This window comes from Cetorhinus maximus, chromosome 5 (genome assembly GCF_964194155.1).
Source record: "Cetorhinus maximus chromosome 5, sCetMax3.hap1.1, whole genome shotgun sequence".
In the NCBI taxonomy this organism is placed as follows: Eukaryota; Metazoa; Chordata; class Chondrichthyes; order Lamniformes; family Cetorhinidae; genus Cetorhinus; species Cetorhinus maximus.
Window position 1 is genome coordinate 168,173,384 of NC_135883.1, and position 18,649 is coordinate 168,192,032.

The 18,649-nt window shown below is 45.6% G+C and overlaps 1 protein-coding gene across 1 annotated transcript in view; it reads right to left on the reverse strand.

The window, feature by feature from the left end:
- LOC144681151 (dynein axonemal heavy chain 8-like) overlaps positions 1 to 18,649 on the reverse strand; it is a 1,659,468-nt gene that overhangs the window by 935,364 nt on the left and 705,455 nt on the right. Inside the window, exon 28 of the mRNA XM_078542878.1 lies at positions 1,465 to 1,700. Within this exon, the coding sequence (XP_078399004.1) occupies positions 1,465 to 1,700 (236 nt within the window). The remainder of the gene's footprint in view (positions 1 to 1,464; positions 1,701 to 18,649) is intronic.

Here is an 18,649-nt window from a genome sequence, read left to right on the forward strand (position 1 = left end):
GCATGACAGGGCAGCTCAGCCAAGCGCAATGCCCATCCTGTGGCATGTGGGGAGTTGTGGACACTTCTCGTGACCCAGAGCCCATATGAGGTGTCACCGGCTGCACAAGCTTGAGCACTATGTTTCAGAGCTTAACCAGCGGCTGGAATTACTAGGGTGCATCTGTGAGGCAGAGAACTACGTGAATAGCACGTTCAGAGATGTGGTCAAACCACCAGTTACGGGCAAGCAGGCAAATAGGTGACCGCCAGGACCGTTCAAGAGAAATGGGCAGGTAGTGCAGGAGTCCCCAGAGGTCCCTCTCACTAACCGGTTTTCCATTCTGGATATCAGTGAGGGCGATGGAACCTTGGAGGTGTGCAGCAAGAGCCAAGCCTGTGGTACCACAGGTGGTCCAGCTGTGCAGGAGAGGAGGAAGAACAGCGGAAGGGCATTGCTGAAAGGGCAACCTTTAGTTAGGGGGGCAGACAGGCGTTTCTGCATCTGTCAACGTGACTCCAGGATGGTTTGCTGCCTCCCTGGAGCTAGGGTCAAGAATGTCACAAAATGGCTGCAGGACGTTCTTGTGGGGGTGGACGAACAGCCAGAGGTCATTGGTACTAACGACACAGGTAGGAAGGCGGATGTGGTCCTGCAATTTAGGGAGCTAGGTAGAAAATTAACAAGCAGGACCTCTAAAGTAGTAATCTCCGGATTACTCCACATGCCATGTGTAAGTGAGTACAGAAATAGGAAGATAAGACAGATATCTGCATGGCTGGAAAGATGGTGCAGGAGGAAGGGCTTTAGATTCCTGGGACACTGGGACCAGCTCCCTGGGAGATGGCACCTGTACAGGCCGGGCAGGCTGCATCTAAACAGAGCCGGGACTGAGTTCCTTGTGGAGCATTTTGCTAGTACTGTTGGGGAGGGTTTAAACTAACTCAACGGGGTGTGGGAACCAGGGTGCACGAAATGCTGGGAGAGGCAGATGGCACTAAAATAGAGAATAGTAAATTGATAGATGAAGTCATTGTAGGAAGCAAGTAATGAAGTCTAAATCAGGGTTACGCTGCATGGGTGTGAATGCATGGTGTATAGTTAAGAAAACTGGGGAGTTACAGGCACAGATTGCCTTGTGGGATTATGATGTTGTGGTGGTAACAGAGACCTGGCTTAAGGAAGGGTAGATCTAGGTGTTAAATATTCCTGGTTACAAGGTGTTCAGAAAAGATAAGAAAGGGAAAAAAGGAGGAGGGGTGGTGTTTTTGGCTAAGGAGAGTGTTGCAGTACTGGAGAAAGGATTTTTCTGAGGATTCAAGGACATAATCGATTTGGCTGGAGCTAAGGAATAAGAAGGGTGCAATTACATTGCTTGGTGTAATATATAGACCACCAGGGTTCTAAAAACCTGAAAACTGTAGGAGAAGGAAAAGTCTCAAACAAATATGTAAAAAACCCGCTGTAAAAGATAACGGTACATACCTCAATGGGTCCCAAAGTCATATCCATCTGTATCTCATTTCTTCGTATTTCTGCTAAAGACTCCATGGCAAATCTAACATCATCCAAGTCCTGAATAGGACGTGCCAGATTTTTCATTTTTTCACTGATAAACATTGTTATTGCTGACATTTTTGCCTTGTACTGTTCATTTAAGAACCGACAAAGTAACTTAATCCAACCTTTGGCTTCCACTAAAAGCGCCATTTTCATGGGTTCTAAGAGAGGCAAAATAAGTAATTATTAAAGTATACTATCCGTTTGATTTCACATCTGATCACTGTCAACTGATGCATAAAATAAAAATACAAGTCATTATACATTGAATTTCAAGGCCTTTAATTCTCTGTTTTATGGGGTGCCCTGCATGCCAAGAGTTGATGTCAAGGCAGGATGCTGCTTTTCTTGTTTTGGTGCATTGATAGCTGCGGCCTGTGTTCTCTGCAACCTGACACATTTGGGGTCACCTACATCTTTGTGGGGGCTGCCTCAGTCTCAGACCAGCATGTCACCATCAAAGGAACTGAGGATCTGTCCTCAGCTATGGAAGCGCCTTGAGAGGAGCCCCGTTGCTTTGAGTCTGATCTTCCTCTGCCCCTTCAGGCCTCACATGTACTTCTGATTATCTGGAATGGTTCAGCTCCTGGTAACGGGAAGTAGTATGGCTGGCCCACCTCACCTACCCATTGCTCCACAGATCTCATGGATAAGGCCATGCTATGGAGGTCTGTGTGCAACCCCTGCATCCACTTGGTGCTATGCTCCATGTGTCTGTCCATGAGGATTATCAGCTCTCAATGGAAGGCATCATGAATGGACACTCATGGCATGGATGGGTTCCTCCATCTTTTGTGCATAACACTTCTCTGCCCCTAGAAACTCCAACATATCTTCACACATTTGATTCAGCAGCTGAACCACCTGTATTGCTGAAACTCTCCTAACTTCTCTGAGGGAAGTGGCCACAGTTGTCACTGTCTCTGTTATGCCCTTCGGTTCTCTGTGCAGCTTTCAAACTCAGGAAAACCTTTGACTCTGTCAATTATGAAGGCTTATGGAGTATCCTCCTCAAATTTGGCTGCCCCCAGAAATTTTTCACCATTGTCCATCTACTCCATGATGATGTGCACGCTGTGACCCTCACCATTGTCCACGCCTTATTTGAAGCATATGAGAAAATTGGCCTTTTAGTAAACATCTGGAAAACTAAGGTCCTCTTCCAACCAGGTCCTACAGAAAAACACCTCCCCGCATCAATTAAGATCAATGGCGAGATCCTGGAAAATGTGGGCTGTTTTCCTTATCTTGGGAGACTCCTCTCAATGAAGGAAGACATAGACAATGAAATTTATCATCGCCTCCAATGTGCCAGTTCAGCTTTCGGCCAACGTAGGAAGAGACCAGTGAGCGGGACATAAAGCAGCAAGGTACAGGACAAGACTTCAAATAGAGAGTTTGCAAACAGAGTAAAGCAGCAAGGGAGAGTGTGAGACTTCAACTAGAGAGCAGGACATAAAGCAGCAAAGGAGAGTGTGAGACATCAGCATAGAGAGGGTGGGAACCAAAAAAAAAGCAAGCCTCTGCCACCGCAAGGAGCCAGTCAGAGCCAGAGTTCAGAAAGAAAAATCAAGTGGTGACATCACAGGCATGTAGGTGATTGGCTGGTGAGTATTTTCCATTTTTCTTTTATTGAGGAAATTTCAATTGTGGTAAGCAGATCATTAATTTAAATAATAAAAATATAAGCACAGGCAGGACTAGAGGCAGTAATTAAAATTCAATTAGTAAAATAATTAATCAATTAGATAATTACAACACTGTAAAGATGGCAGAACAGGTGATATGTTGCAGCTGCAGTACTGTGGGTATTAGTGGACACCAGTGTGATCAAAGGCAAATGCGTATGCAGGAAATGTCTGCAGCTTGAGGAGTTTCGGCTCAGAGTCAATGAGCTGCAGGTTAAGCTGCAGACACTGTGATGCATCAGGGGGTGGGGAAGTTATCTGGACACTTTATTCCGGGAAACAGTCACACCCCTTAGGCTAGGGTCTTCTGATTTGGTCCATGGTCAGGAACAGGTGGGTGTGGTTGCAAAAGAAGCAGGTGTGGGTATCAAGAGGTAGAGGAGGAGCTGAGCCTTTGCAATTAACAAATGCATTTGAGATTTTTGCAGCTTGTATGAATGAAAGTGTGGGCTGCAGGGTGGATGAGCAAATCTACCATGACACCATGGTACAAGAAGTCATTCAATTGGGGGGAGTAAATAAGAATGTAATGGTAGTAGTGTAGTGGGGAGGGTTTAAAATAGATTGGCAGGGGGATGGAAATCTGAAGGGAAGTTCATACTGGAGAGGGGAAAAACTGGCAGTGGGAAATAGACATGTATTAATTGATATAAAGGATACATGAGAGACTAGTATCAAGGTAAATAGGATACTTGGAGAGTTGATAGAATTAGAGTAGGCAATAGTAAGTCATTAGATGGGATCAGAGTAAAGGGGAAAGTAAAATAAGTATTTTATTCTTTTCTTTATTTGTTCATTTTTTATCCTTTCTGCCCAAACCTTACCCTCCACAGAGCCATCTGTCACTTGTTTTATGTTTTGCTTTCACAGAGTGCTGACTCTTGTTCTGCTATTAACACCTTCTGCTATCTTACTTTTATGCCACTATCAGCACCTTCTTTAGTCTTCACCACTACCATTAACACTCCCTTTGCCTTGTGTCCATGACACCTTTGTCAATCTCTCCTTAGCTGTCACCTATCCCTGACCTTCTATCTCGTTCCACCTGCTCCACCACCTCTTAAATAGTATAAAATTCATCACCTTTCTACTTCTCTTTAGCTCTGAAGAAGAGTCATACAGACCCTGTTTCACTCTCCACAGATGCTGCCAGACCTGCTGAGTTTTCCCAGCATTTTCTGTTTTTACTTCTAATCATTTGACTTCATCCACACATAGGGCAGAATTTTACCCTCGTCGGGTGGGCTCGGCTGACAACTCTAAATATTCCCAGAAATTGCACTGTTTAATATGTTCCATGCTTGAACCAGCTACAGACAAGAGACCTGACATTTACCAAGTTTCAAAATTTGCTTTTTAAATTGACTGGAAAGGAATGTCCCCTGCCAAATATATATAATAGTGGGCTATAACTTAAAACCTGATGATCTTAATCCTGAACTTTATTTTTTAATTTTTTAATTTTTTAAAGAAAATCATGCTTTGCTTTCTGATTATTCTAAGTTGCGCATGATCAAGAATGAACATCAAACTGCCTGTTAGTAAAAAAGGACAGCTGATCATTTATGACATACTACTTAGACCGCTGCCTGTGATCGGGCCACGAGGGCAAGCGCACAAGTTCGTACATACGCACACGTGCACAGGAAAAGATATAAAAAATTAAAAATAAAGCATTTTAAGATGTTAAAAAACATGTCCCCTCATGCAGGGACATATTAGTAATTAGTCTGATTTTTTTTTGTTGACGGATCGAAACCTCATACCGCCCATGGATGAGGTTTCACAAAAAGTGCAAGGGCTACTTGGCCTTTTCGCCTGTCCGCCAACCATGCAGTGAAAAATTTGATTCAATTAGATAGTTAATGGCCTTAATAGGCCTTTTAATTGTTGGTGGGCGTGCTGCAAATCCCGCGCGTGCCTGCCAACCGAAATATCACACAATGATGCCAGGACGCTCACGCGACATCATCGTGCATCATTTTACACTCGTTCAGGTCAGGCGTGAGCCCGCACGAAGAGCAAAAAATTCTGCTCATCGTGTCACATCCACAATGTGGAAACCCTGTTCATTTTTCAGGTGAAGATCTTTCCTTTCAGCATTTTCGCCCTGGTCTGTGTTGCTGCTAATCTCATGTTTGTTCTTATGTGTTTCTCTGCCACATTCCCTTTTGTTGCTGCCAGTATACTGGAGATACTTTTTGCTTGGTTGCATCTGACCTGTGGTCGCACTTCCAGAAGCAGATTTCATACAAAGGCAGGAATATCCTTTTACACTGCAAAATTTACAAAGATCTTGGAATGCAGGACAGCTTCACTGTGGGTGCAGCAGATCGCATTTCCCAAATGACTTGCTTGCTTTCAGCATTCTGGCTACATAGTGCTTGCAGGTGTTGTCCAGCTACAATGACTTCATGTTTTAAACCACCTTTTAGCAGTGTGTCAATAGCATGACCTTTTTCTCCAAAAGATCTTTTTGGAAAGCTTCAATCAATGTTGAAGCTATAACCGGCTCCATTATTTGTTTAGTCAGCTCAACTTCTGAGAAATCACAGCCCTTGACCTTATCATGACACCTGCTGATGAACTGATTGATTGATTCTTGTGGCTGTTGTCTGTAAGCTGTCTGTAAGCCATCTGCTCTAACTGATGTATTCTAAAGTTCAGCTTTCCAAGAAGCTGATCCTCTAGCAGCAAGGCAGGATACTTCTGATCCTCCTCAGACAGGCCTCAGAGTTGACTCTACGCAGACCATTCCCAATGGCTATTCTTATTTCCATCACTTGTTTATCCAGTTCTATGAGGGTGTATATAAAAAGCATATCTGCATCATATGTTTAAAAAGCCTAAATTCAGATAGGACATCTGTGGCCTTCTAATTCATGGTGAATTTATTAATGCTGTGAACGTGTAGGGAATTTGAAGCTTCTTTACTCTGTGGGGTTACTCAGCAATGCAGCAGCTGCATGATTTTCTTTTTCTCTTCCCCTCTTCATTTTTGGTTAGAGCTTGGATTTTTTTCTGTTTGCGTGGGAATGGCACCCAAGGATACTGCGATGGCTCTGCAGCTTGTACTGTCCAACTCAAAATTGACTGCCGGTTTCACAATGAGCCACCCAATTCATCACCAATCCGGCTAGCTCACAGATCAGGTACTCACTGTTCTGTGAAACATTGTATAGAGACTTTGCTTCCTGGGGTCTTCAATCCTTCATACAAACTTACAGATCTCACACAGGACTGGTAAACTAAATGTAGGTTTGGTTTATTTAAAGATGTAGTACAGAATTGCTCAGCAGATAGATTTACTATAAAGATTCAAGAGCTATTGTTAGCAGGACAGTACCGCTGCAATTCTTTCACATCACAGATTGCTAGCTAAACTTAAAGCTCCTCTGAATAATATCTGCCAGCTGTATGCTTTACATCCTGAATACTTATTAATATATTCTCTCTTAAAACAATATCAAATGAGAAGACATTTAAGGAGGTATTTCATAACACTCAGCAAAGTAACATTCCAGTGAGAAAGAAAGACTCTAGGAGAATGATGCATCATTTGTGGCTAACTAAGGAAGATGATGAGGGTATAATTTTTAATTTTATTCATTCAGGAATGTGGGCTTCACTGGCGGGGCCAGCATTTATTGTCCATCCCTAGTTGCCCTTGAGAAGGTGTTGGTGAGCTGCCTTCTTGAACCGCTGCAGTCCTTGTGGTGTAGGTACACCCACAGTGCTCTTAGGTAGGGAGTTCCAGGATTTTGACCCAGCGACAGTGAAGGAACGGCGATATATTTCCAAGTCAGGATGGTGAGTGACTTGGAGGGGAACTTCCAGGTGGTGGTGTTCCTATCTACCCACTGCCCTTGCCTTCTAGATGCTAGTGGTCATGGGTTTGGAAGGTGCTGTCGAAGGAGTCTTGGTGAAGTCCCCTGCAGTACATCTTGTAGACGGTACACACTGCTGCTATTGTGCGCCAGTGGTGGAAAGAGTGAATGTTTGTGGATGTGGTGCTAATCAAATGGCTGCTTTGTCCTGGACGGTGTCAAGCTTCAGATGCATCTGCCCATGACAGTATCGGTAGGAGTAACCACTGCAGAGTCTTTGTGGAGACAAAAACCTGCCTTCACATTGTGGCACTCCATCGTGTTGTGTGGCATTACCGCTGTGCTAAATGGGATAGATTTCAAACACATCTAGCAACTCAAGGCTGGGCATCTATGAGGCGCTGTGGGCCATCAGTAGCAGCAGAATTGTAATTGAATACAATCTGTAGCCTCATAGACTGGCATATTCCCAACTTTACCATTACCATCAAGTCAGGGGATTAAACCTGGTTGAAAACAGGAGGACATGCCAGGAGCAGCACCAGGCAAACCTAAAAATGAGGTGTCAACCTGGTGAAGCTGTAACACAGGACTACTTGTATGCCAAACAGCATAATCAGCAAGTGATAGACTGAGTTAAGTAATCCCACAGCCAGCGGATCAGATCTAAGCTCTGCAGACCTGCCACATCCAGTCGTGAATGGCTGAAGGCACTGGATACTGCAAAGGCTCTGGGCCCTGACAACATTCCGGCAATAGTACTGAAGGCTTGTGCTCCAGAACTTGCCGCGCCAGTAGCCAAGCTTGTCCAGTAAGTCCAGCAACAACACTTGCTTCTACCCAGCTGTGTAGAAAATTGCCCAGGTATGTCCTGTACACAAAAAGCAGGACAAATCCAACATGGAAAATTACCACCCATCAATCTACTCTCGATCATCAGTAAAGTGCTAGAATGGGTCATCAGCAGTGTTATCAAAAGGCATTTGCTTAGCAATAACCTGCTCATTGACGCCCAGTTTGGATTCCGCCAGGGCCACTCAGCTCCAGACCTCATTACAGCCTTGGTTCAAACATGGACAAAAGAGCTGAACTCCCGAGGTGAGGTGAGAGTGACTGCCCTTGACATCAAGGCCACATTTGACCGAGTGTGGCATCAAGGAGCCCTAGCAAAACTGGAGCCAATGGGAATCAGGAGGAAAGCTCTCCACTGGTTGGAGTCATACCTAGCACAAAGTAAGGTGGTTGTGGTTGTTGCAGATCAGTCATCTCAGCTCCAGGACATCACTGCAGGAGTTCTTCAGGGTAGCACCCTCAGACCAACCATTTTCAACTGCTTTATCAATGACCTTCCTTCCATCATAAGGTCAGAAGTGGCGATGTTCACTGATGATTGCAAAATTTTTACCACCATTCGCAACTCCTCAGATGTTGAAGCAGTCCATGTCCAAATGCAGTAAAGCCTGCACAATATCCAGGCTTTGGCTGACAAGTAGCAAGTAACATTCGCGCCAAACACGTGTCAGGCAATGACCATCTCCAACAAGAGAGAATGCAACCATCACCCCTTGACGTTCAATGGTATTACCATCACTGAATGCCCCTCAATCAACATCCTGGGGGTTACCATTGACCAGAAACTGAACTGGACTAGCCATATAAATACTGTGGCTACAGGAGCAGGTCAGAGGCTAGGAATCCTGCAACGAATAACTCACCTCCTGTCTCCCCAGAGACTGTCCACCATCTACAAGGCACAAGTCAGGAGTGTGATAGAATACTCCCCACTTACCTGGGTGAGTGCAGCTCCCACAACACTCAAGAATCTGGACACCATCCAGGACATCGCAGCCCGCTTGATTGGCACCACATCCACAAACATTCACTCCCTCTGCCACCGGTGCACAGTGACAGCAGTGTGTACCATCTACAAGATGCACTGCAGGACTTTACCAAGGCTCCTTCGACAGCACCTTCCAAATCCACGACTACTACTGTCTAGAAGGACAAGGGCCGCAGATAGATGGGAACACCACCACCTGGAAGTTCCCCTCCAAGTCACTCACCATCCTGATTTGGAAATATATCACCGTTCCTTCACTGTCGCAGGGTCAAAATCCTGGAACTCCCTAACAGCACTGTGGGTGTACTTACACCACAAGGACTGCAGTGGTTCAAGCAGGCAGCTCACCGCCACCTTCTCAAGGGCAACTAGGAATGGGCAATAAATGCTGGCCCAGCCAGCGAGGCCCACACCCCGTGAATGAATAAAAAAAAATGCAATGGTGGATACAGAAGTGGGAGTGATACCCTCACGGTGGAATGGAACGGCTGAACATGTATGATCTTGTGCTATTCAGCTCATAATAAATTTCCATCCATTTGGAGCACAACAAATCTCATGGCGGGAGCAGTCCCAGCCATTATCCCATGGGTCCGAATGTCCGGGTGCCATATTTAGAGGGCACCCGAAGAGTTCCCTGCATGCTAGGAGCTCTGGATTACTTGTCCAGGATGTCCCAGAAAAGAAAACAGCCTGCAGCTCTATGGTTTGGCAAAACCTATCTGGAGACTCTCCTCCAAACTGCCCTGGAAAGGTGGCAAGAGCTGTTTCCCAGGGATGTCTGACCACAGCAGCTTAGGAAGAGCTCACAGGGATGGTTAGCGCATGTGGGGCCCAAAAGGAAACCGCGCAGCTGTGTGCAAGGATAAGTGCACCATCTACTCATTGCAAACTGACAGTCTCCTAAGGGTATCAGGCAGTATAAGTGTGCAAGTGCACAGGGATGTCACACATGACCAGCAGATGGGACATCAGCATTGAATATGTGCCAGCCACTTTATGCTCTCAATCTCATATTAGTGGCAAGACAAATGACTTTTTTATCCCTTACTGATTAAGCTCAGCAGCTACAATAGGCATGGATGCTCCTGAACTGCTTAATCAACAGCTGGGATGACAATCAACCCTTCTGACTTTCTGCAGGAGAAAAATGCCCACAACAAGTGCAAGTGGGCCAAGAACGGAGGAAGAATGGTCAAGATCTGAGTCCTCACCCCTTATGAGGAGCAAACCGCTGAATTTGCTGGTGAGGAGCGGGGCCTTGCCTGATGCTGATGGTGAGACAGAAAGCCAGTGAGGATGCATCCAGTCTGCAGGTGTCAGCTGCATGCACTGACAGTGAGATGTCTTTAACTTATGATCCTGTTTAGTCAATCACTAAATCTTTCTTTTCTCGATTCCAGGTATCAGAAAGAAATGGGGGGAGAACTGCCACCAGGACATGCAACAGCCTCAACTCAACCTCGCCTCAAAGGGAGATGCCTTCGAATCTGCAGAGGATGCACTAGCAAAGATACACTCACCTTGGTGGGTCCAAGTTCTAGATTAGGCTTTGGGTCACAATCTGTTGAGCGCATCACTGACATGGACCCACAACTGGCAGTGCGTAGTGACAACTACAGAGCACTGCTGAAAATCAGATACCAGCTCAGACTCAACAGATGACAAGCCTCTGGACTCGACCTTAACTGACCTGTTGAAGATGCAGAGACAAGCAGGGCAATATCAACACGGAGTTGCCAGAGCCCTGTGCAAACTGAACCAAAGATTGGAGGAGCCTGTCCACGTTCTGTCTGCTGTTGTGGCTCCAGCATGCAAGCGCTTGGCTGCCTCCATGCAAAGGGTGGCAGCCGCCTTGGAGACCCAGGTCCAGCAGAATACACACAGTGGCTGCCAGTTACGTGCTTGGACATGCACTCCGTTGCTCTAGATGCAGTTCACAAGTGGCTAGGCGAGTAGGGGACAGGGCATCTCGACCTCCCTCCAGGTGCTCTTTCTCCTCAAGAAATCAAGGAAATGCCATCGGGCACCTACAAAGAGGAGGACCACCACACGGCACCCTGAGGGCTTCATCCCAGGAGGGTGCCTTGCTGCTCCACCTTCCCTTGCCAGTGACCCCATCACCTCCAGCAGGTCAAGCTGAGGAGGGTGCATTTGTGCCTGAGCAGGAGATCTTTAGCAGGAGACCTCAAGGCCTCGGGCCACTGGAGGACACCCACCAAAGTCTTCGCAGTCAACTGGGTACAGCAGTCAGCAGGCAGCCTCCATCACAGCTGCGGATGTCAGGCCTGTTCTTAGACGTAGCAGTAAAATAAGGAAAATCATGAACTTGGACACTTGTAAATATGCGTTCAATTGCACTGTTTCTGGATTACATCTTAGTGCTGGTTGCTTACTACACTGTTTCTGGATTACATCTTACAGCTGGTTGCTTCAATGTCCATGGGCCTTTAAGGCTGTGGAATGTGGGCCCGCATCACAGTCTGATCAGGAACTCCCATAGATTCAGTTATCTCACATTATCACCATTGTGATTACTCAATAAAACAAAATGTACATTATTAAGTACCGGTCATCAGTTGTGAGTGTGCTGCCTGGCAACTCCTCATGTAAGCCATTACTTGCAGCTTATCATGTTACAGCTTCTGAAAATGTGTTCATTGAGGTCATTGCTTTTCCCACTCCTGTTGCCCTGATGTCAGATGTGGGTGGTTAGCACAAGAAAGCGGCACGTGAGCACAAGATGATGCCTGAATGAGACATAGATTGAGTAATTGGGATCCTTAACCGAGGTTTTCCACCCACGGTCGTTGACAGGGTCCTCAATTGTGTCCAGCCCATCTCCCGCGCATCCACCCTCACGCCTTCTCCTCCCTCCCAGAAACATGATAGGGTCCCCCTTGTCCTCACTGATCACCCCACCAGCCTCCGCATTCAAAGGATCATCCTCCGCCATTTCCGCCAACTCCAGCATGATGCCACCACCAAACACATCTTCCCTTCACCCCCCCCCCAGTGGCATTCCGTAGGGGTCGTTCCCTCCGGGACACCCTGGTCCACTCCTCCATCACCCTCTACTCCTCAACCCCCACCTATGGCACCTCCCCATGCCCATGCAGAAGATGCAACACCTGCCCCTTCATTTCCTCTCTCCTCACCGTCCAAGGGCCCAAACACTCCTTTCAAGTGAAGCAACATTTCACTTGCATTTCCCCTAACTTAGTCTACTGCATTCGTTGCTCCCAATGCGGTCTCCTCTACATTGGAGAGACCAAACGCAAACTGGGCGATCGCTTTGCAGAACACCTGCGGTCTGTCCGCAAGAAAGACCCAAACATCCCTGTCGCTTGCCATTTTAACACTGCACCCTGCTCTCTTGCCCACATGTCTGTCCTTGGCTTGCTGCATTGTTCCAGTGAAGCCCAATGCAAACTGGAGGAACAGCACCTCATCTTCCGACTAGGCACTTTACAGCCTTCTGGGCTGAATATTGAATTCAACAACTTTAGATCTTAAACTCCCTCCCCCCATCCCCACCCCGTTTCTTCCCCCTCCCTTTTGTTTTTTTCAATAATTTATATAGATTTTTCTTTTCCCACCTATTTCCATTATTTTTAAAACTACAACTAATACCTTGTCAGTCTTTCCACCCCACCCCCACTAGAGCTGTACCTTGAGTGTCCTGCCATCCATTCTTAATTAGCACATTTTCTTAGATAATATCACCACCTTCAACACCTCTTTGATCCTTTTGTCTATGACATCTTTTGATTATCTGCTCCTGTCACTGCTTGCTTGTCCCTACAACCACCCCCCCCCCCCCGTCAACTTCTCTCTCCCCCCCGCCCACCTTAAACCAGCTTATATTTCACCCCTCTCCTAACTATACTCAGTTCTGTTGAAGGGTCGTGAGGACTCGAAACGTCGACTCTTTTCTTCTCCACCGATGCTGCCAGACCTGCTGAGTTTTTCCAGGTAATTCTGTTTTTGTTTTAAGTAATTGGGAATTTGGTTTAGGTGGTAAGTTCTGGTAAACTTCTCTTAAGTTTAAATTTAGATTAAGAGTTAGGTTCTTACTTTCAAATATTGTTAGTTTAATAGCCTAGTTAACCGGGAGCTGCCTGAAGTAGCAGTTATCTGTCAATCAGCTGAAGTTAGTTGCCCCCAATAGGTAGTAATTACTGTAGCAGAAAGCGGAGTTTGCTAGTGAGCCATTAGAGGCTCTATATATAAGCAGAGTGGTTTTAAACCCACACAGGGAAAGGAGCACACAGACATAAGGTGACAACAGAGCAAGACATAGATTGAGTTAGTAGTTAGGAATTTAGTTCAAGTGGAAATTTGGTGCAGAGGGATAAAGAGGTTCTTCTTTTTCTACTTTTTTCAGCCTCCAGTGATTGGTGAGCTTCCTTCCTCGTAACCAAGTTAGGTGTGTGCAAATTTGTATTACTTTAGCTGTGGAAATTATTGACTAATTAAATAAGGGTTGGACAGAAATGGCAGGGCTGGTGGTGTGCCTTTACTGTAGCATTTTGGAATCTGTGCAAAGCACTGCAATCCTAGATAATCATAATTGCAGAGAATGTCTGCAGCTTAGGCAACTTCAGCTCAGAGCTGCTGAGCTGGAGTCTGAGTTGTGGACATTGTGGGACAAAAGGGAGGGGGAGAGCCAGCTGGACACTTTGTTCCAGGAGGCGGTCACCCCTTAGGATAGACTGGTTGGTTAATCACATTGATCAATGATGTTGGTCAATGGTCAGGGACAGGACTTTGAGTGAGAGCCAGGCAGTTAAGAGGGACAGCATGCAGCAATGGAGGAGCACCTGACTTTGTCCAACAAGTATGAGGTGCTTTCTACCTTTGTGTGTGAGGAGAAGAACTACAAGGTGGATGAGCCACTGACCATACCATCACGGTGAAGGATGCCATTCAAGTAGGGGGAGCGATCAGAGACAGTATAGTCAGGCAGATAGATACTGTTCTCTGTAGCCATGACAAGGTGCTTCAAAGGTTGTGATGCCTGCCCAGTGCCAGAGTTAAGGACATCTCTTCGTTGCTGGACAGAAACCTGGAGTGGGAGGGGTAGGACCAGTTGTCATGGTCCACCTGGGAATCAATGACGTAGGTAGGACCAGGGATAATACTCTCCTCAGAGAATTTAAGGAGTTAGGATCCAAACTGGAATGCATAACATTGAAAGTAATCATCTCTGGATTGCTATCTGAGCCAGGTGCAAATTGACATCGGGTCAAGCAGGTTGGAGAATTAAATGTGTGGCACAAAGAGTGGTGTGGGAAGAAGGGGTTTCAATTCATGGGGTACTGGCATCAGTGCTCAGGGAAGAGTGAGCTATCCATTGGGATGGCCTCCACTTGAAGCGACCTGGGACCAGTGTCCTGGTCAATTGGATAACAAGGGCTCTGGACAGGGATTTAAACTAACAGGGGAGGGGGGGGCACTGGTGAAGGGAGATTTAAAAATCCAAAGAGAAAGGTGAGGGATCAGAATAGTATAGCAATGTAGGTAAAGGCAAGCAGAGTGGGTCAGGAAGAAACAGAGGATGTAACAAAATTTATACATCGGCGAATGAGCACATTTCAGGGAATATAAACAAAACATTGAAATTAAAGGTTCTTTATAAGAATCTGCAAAGCATCTGCAATAAATTAGATGAACAAGTTGCACAAATGAAAAAAACAGATTTAGATTTAATCGCCATTACAGAGATGTAGTTACAAGGTTATCAAGGCTGGGAAATAAATATTCCAGGGTACATAATATTTTGGAAAGACAGGCAGAATGGTAAAGGAGGGGGTGTGGCCCTGATAGTAAGATTTGACATAAGGACAATAGTAAGAAAGGATCTGGCCTCAGGAGATCATGAAGTAGAACAGTGTGGGTGGAAATTAGGAATAGCAAGAGTTAGTAAACATTGATGGGAGTAGCTTATAGGCCCCCAACAGTTGTTCCACCATTGGGCAGAGCATTAAACAAAAAAATCATTGGAGTTTGTAACAAAGTCAATGTAATAATTGTGGGGGGCTTAAACTTCATATAGACTGGGACAATCAAATTGGCAAGAGTGGTCTGGAGGATGAGTTTTTAAAATGTTTTTGTGACGGTTTCTTGGAGCAACACATTGTGGAGCCAACTTGGGATAAAGCTATCGCAGATTTAGTATTGTGTAATGAACCAGGGTTAATTAGCAATGTCACAGTAAAAGATCCACTGAGAAATAGTAATCATATCACTGAATTCCATGCTAAGTTTGAAAATGACCAATCACCATCAAAAATCTTAAACTTAACAAAGGCAATTACATAGATGTGAGGGGAGAATAGGCTAAGGTGAATTGGGAAAATAGACTAAAAGGTATGGAGATAAATGAACAGTGGAAACAAAATAGAGTCTTCAACAACCATATATTCCATTGAAAAACAAAAATTCAACAAGAAAGACCCATTTGGGACTCACTCAGGAAGTTAAGGATAGTATTAGATTAAAAGAAGAGGCTTAAAATGTTGCAAAAAGCAGTAGCAAGTCTGAGGATTGAGAATGTTTTAAAAAAACCAGCAGAAAGCCACCAAGATGGCAGATGGAGTATACTGCAGGGAAGTGTGAAGTTATTCACTTTGATCTTAAGAGTAGAAAAGCCTAGTATTTTTAAAAGGTGTGAAACTTGTAAGTGCTGATGTTCAAAGAGACTTGGATATGCTTGTATGTAGAAAGTTAGCATGCAGGTGCAGTGAGCAACTAGGAAGGCAAATGGCAAGTTGAGCTTTATTGCAAGGGGATTGGAGTATGATAATAAAGATGTCTTGTATAGTTATACAAGGTTTTGGTGAGACCACACCTGGAATACCTTGTGTAGCTTTGGTCTCCATTTTTAAGAGAGAATATACTTGCGTTGGAGGCGGTACTGCGAAGGTGCACTAGATTGGTCCATGGGATGAGGGGGCTGTCCTATGATGAAAGGCTAAGTAAATGGGCTTATATTCTCTCAGTTTAGAAGAAGAAGAGGCGATCTCATTGAAACCTACAAAATTCTGATAGGGGCTTTATAGGGTAGATGCTGAGAGATCGTTCCTGTCGGCTGGGAAGTCTAAAACACGGGGCACAGTTGAGGATAAATGATCAATTATTTAGGACTGAGATAAGGAGAAATTAATTCACTCAAAGGGTTGTGTATCTTTGGAATTCTCTACCCTAAAGGGGTCCATCATTGAATAAATTTAAGGCTGGGATAGGCAGATTTTTGGTCTCTCAGGTAATTAAGGGATATGAGGATGTGGAGCTGAAGCCCAAGATCACCATGATCATACTGAGTGGCGGAGCAGGCTCAACTGTCTATATGGTCTACTACTGCTCCTATTTCTTATGTTCTTGACCATCAGCTTGGTATCATAGAAAGACATACCACATGAACCCTTGACAGCCATGATAATTTACCAGGAAGGATGGAGGGTTGGAGTCAGGAGTTTGCTGCTGTCCACCATCCCTGCCTCTCGGAGACATTCATCTCCCTCCCTCCATCTCCACCTCTGACAGCAGTAGATGGCAAATTGCAAAGAATGAACAGCAGCTCCAAACTTTAATTGATTCTTGCTGGAATTCAAACCATTAGTCATGGAGCAATGCTGGTTTATTGGATGTTGGAATCTCGAGAACAGAACTCAGCTGATCCTGGTTCTCCATGGAGTGAACTAATAATTAATAGGGTGCCCTTCACTCAGCCCAAAGGATGAGTCATTAACTTCTCCAACCCACTTTGAGACCACTTCCATATCAAATGCTTGAGAGGTTTTACGAACTGTGCAACAACTTTGAGATATTGAGATTTGGCAGTGCTTCCACCCTCCCCCGTTACCCACCAAGATACCCCATCGTCCTCAACAATCACTGCTTCCTATTTCTACTCCCTCATGTAATGATTCAGCCTTCCCCCTTATCCTGGACCCAATTATTATTTATGTTGACATACCTGCTCTTTTCCCTGTTCCCTTCACTGTCGACGTGCTCATGCCCCTCCTGATGCTGACCCCTCCCATTCTCAAGGTCAGCTGCAGCCTGACTTTCGGAGACACCCCCGACCATGAGACCATCCACTACTGCCAAATGAACCTTGCATTTCACCCTACCCGATCCAACTCACTGCTCTGACTATGACTGTAGTGTCTGAGTCCCAGTACTCTCCTTCAAGCCCCTAGGAAAAAATTCAAGAACTCATGTCCTTTAGACACATTTCTCTATGATGCGCATTGTCCAGAGAGACCTTTCACTGCCCTACAGTGGGACCAAGACATGCATGACATACTTACCCTTCTAACATGTCCAGGACAGCCTGGTTCCTTCCCCAGGCACCCTTCTAAACATGCCCCATAAAGTCTGGCTGCCTTCCCCAGACACCCTTCTAAACATGTCCTGAGGAGTATGGCTTCCTTCCCTGGACACCCTTCCAACATGCTCTGGACAGTCTGTCTTTGTTCCTTGGCCACTGTTATAAACATGCCCCAGACAGTCTGGCTTCCTTTCCAGGACAGCATCCCAGCCTTCCCCTCTGGTTCTCCCACCTCTGTCTTGCCTCTGCTCCACCCTTTCCCGCTGGTCCTCCCTCCCCTGCCCTGCCTCCACTCCACCTTTCCCCGCCCATCCTCCCCCCCCACTCTCTTGCCTCCACTCCACTCTTTCCCACTGGCCTTGCCTTCCATGTTCAGCCTTGGCACATTTTTTGCAAGCAGCACCTGATAGAGTGAGGTTATGAGTGGTTCCCAAGAAGATGAAAGCAGCATCTACTGACTTCGAAACTGTGGAAGAAATGCAGTTCACCAGGTGTACGCCACTTATATGCAGCCATAAAACTGAATATTCTAAATTCTTGCTGGTGGGGAACTTAATTTGGAGGGGGAAATTAATTCCGACAAAGTGGCCTTTTAATGAGCATGCATGAGATGCTAATACATGCAAAAGCACTTCCTGACATTGATTCTTTAAGGGTAAAGCTTTAGTTAGAAAAAAGGGCGATGTTAAAGGGGAATGTCTTATCTTAAAATGAAGAACCCCATTTTGCCAATCTTTTTGCATGATTGACACGTTTACATAGAAGAAGACAAAGAACAGCATGACTGCTGACTTTCACTAGGGGAGACTGCAGATGGTCTTGCAGGATGCTGTCAAGCAGGTCTGGGCACTGAGGGCCTGAATTCAGAAAGCACCACCTTGGCATCAGCCTGAACTAGCAGGCCAACAGGCAGCAGCAAGCGTACTAGCAGAAGAGCAGTTGGGAGCACAGATACTGTCATCCTCAAAGAAGACACCAGGTTTGTGCACTGTGGAGTCCTTTGGGGTGATGCTTCAATAATCTTTGTAATCTGATGGAGCAAAGATTCCTGAATTGTTATGAGACTCTGTTGTGAGACCCTTTGAGACACTTTGAACACTGGTATCCGCAACCATGATGACAGCAGTCTGAACCTGCATGCCAACAAGTAGAGATTTCATAACCTCTATGTGACCTTCCACTGCAGCACTCAGACATTGCATGGCTTATGCTGCACTGGAAGTTGAGACATCGCCCACCAGATGCTGCATTTTGGCTGGCTCTACAAGTGTTCTTGTCGAGTTGCCCACCATTTCCACGCTGGAAAGAATTGACTTGAAGCTCTGTGCAAAGACCTGTGCCTAGTTAGGGTAAGACTCTTCCTTGCTTGACAGTGAGGACGAGCTCTCTGACAGATTTGCCAAATCACCAAGCATTT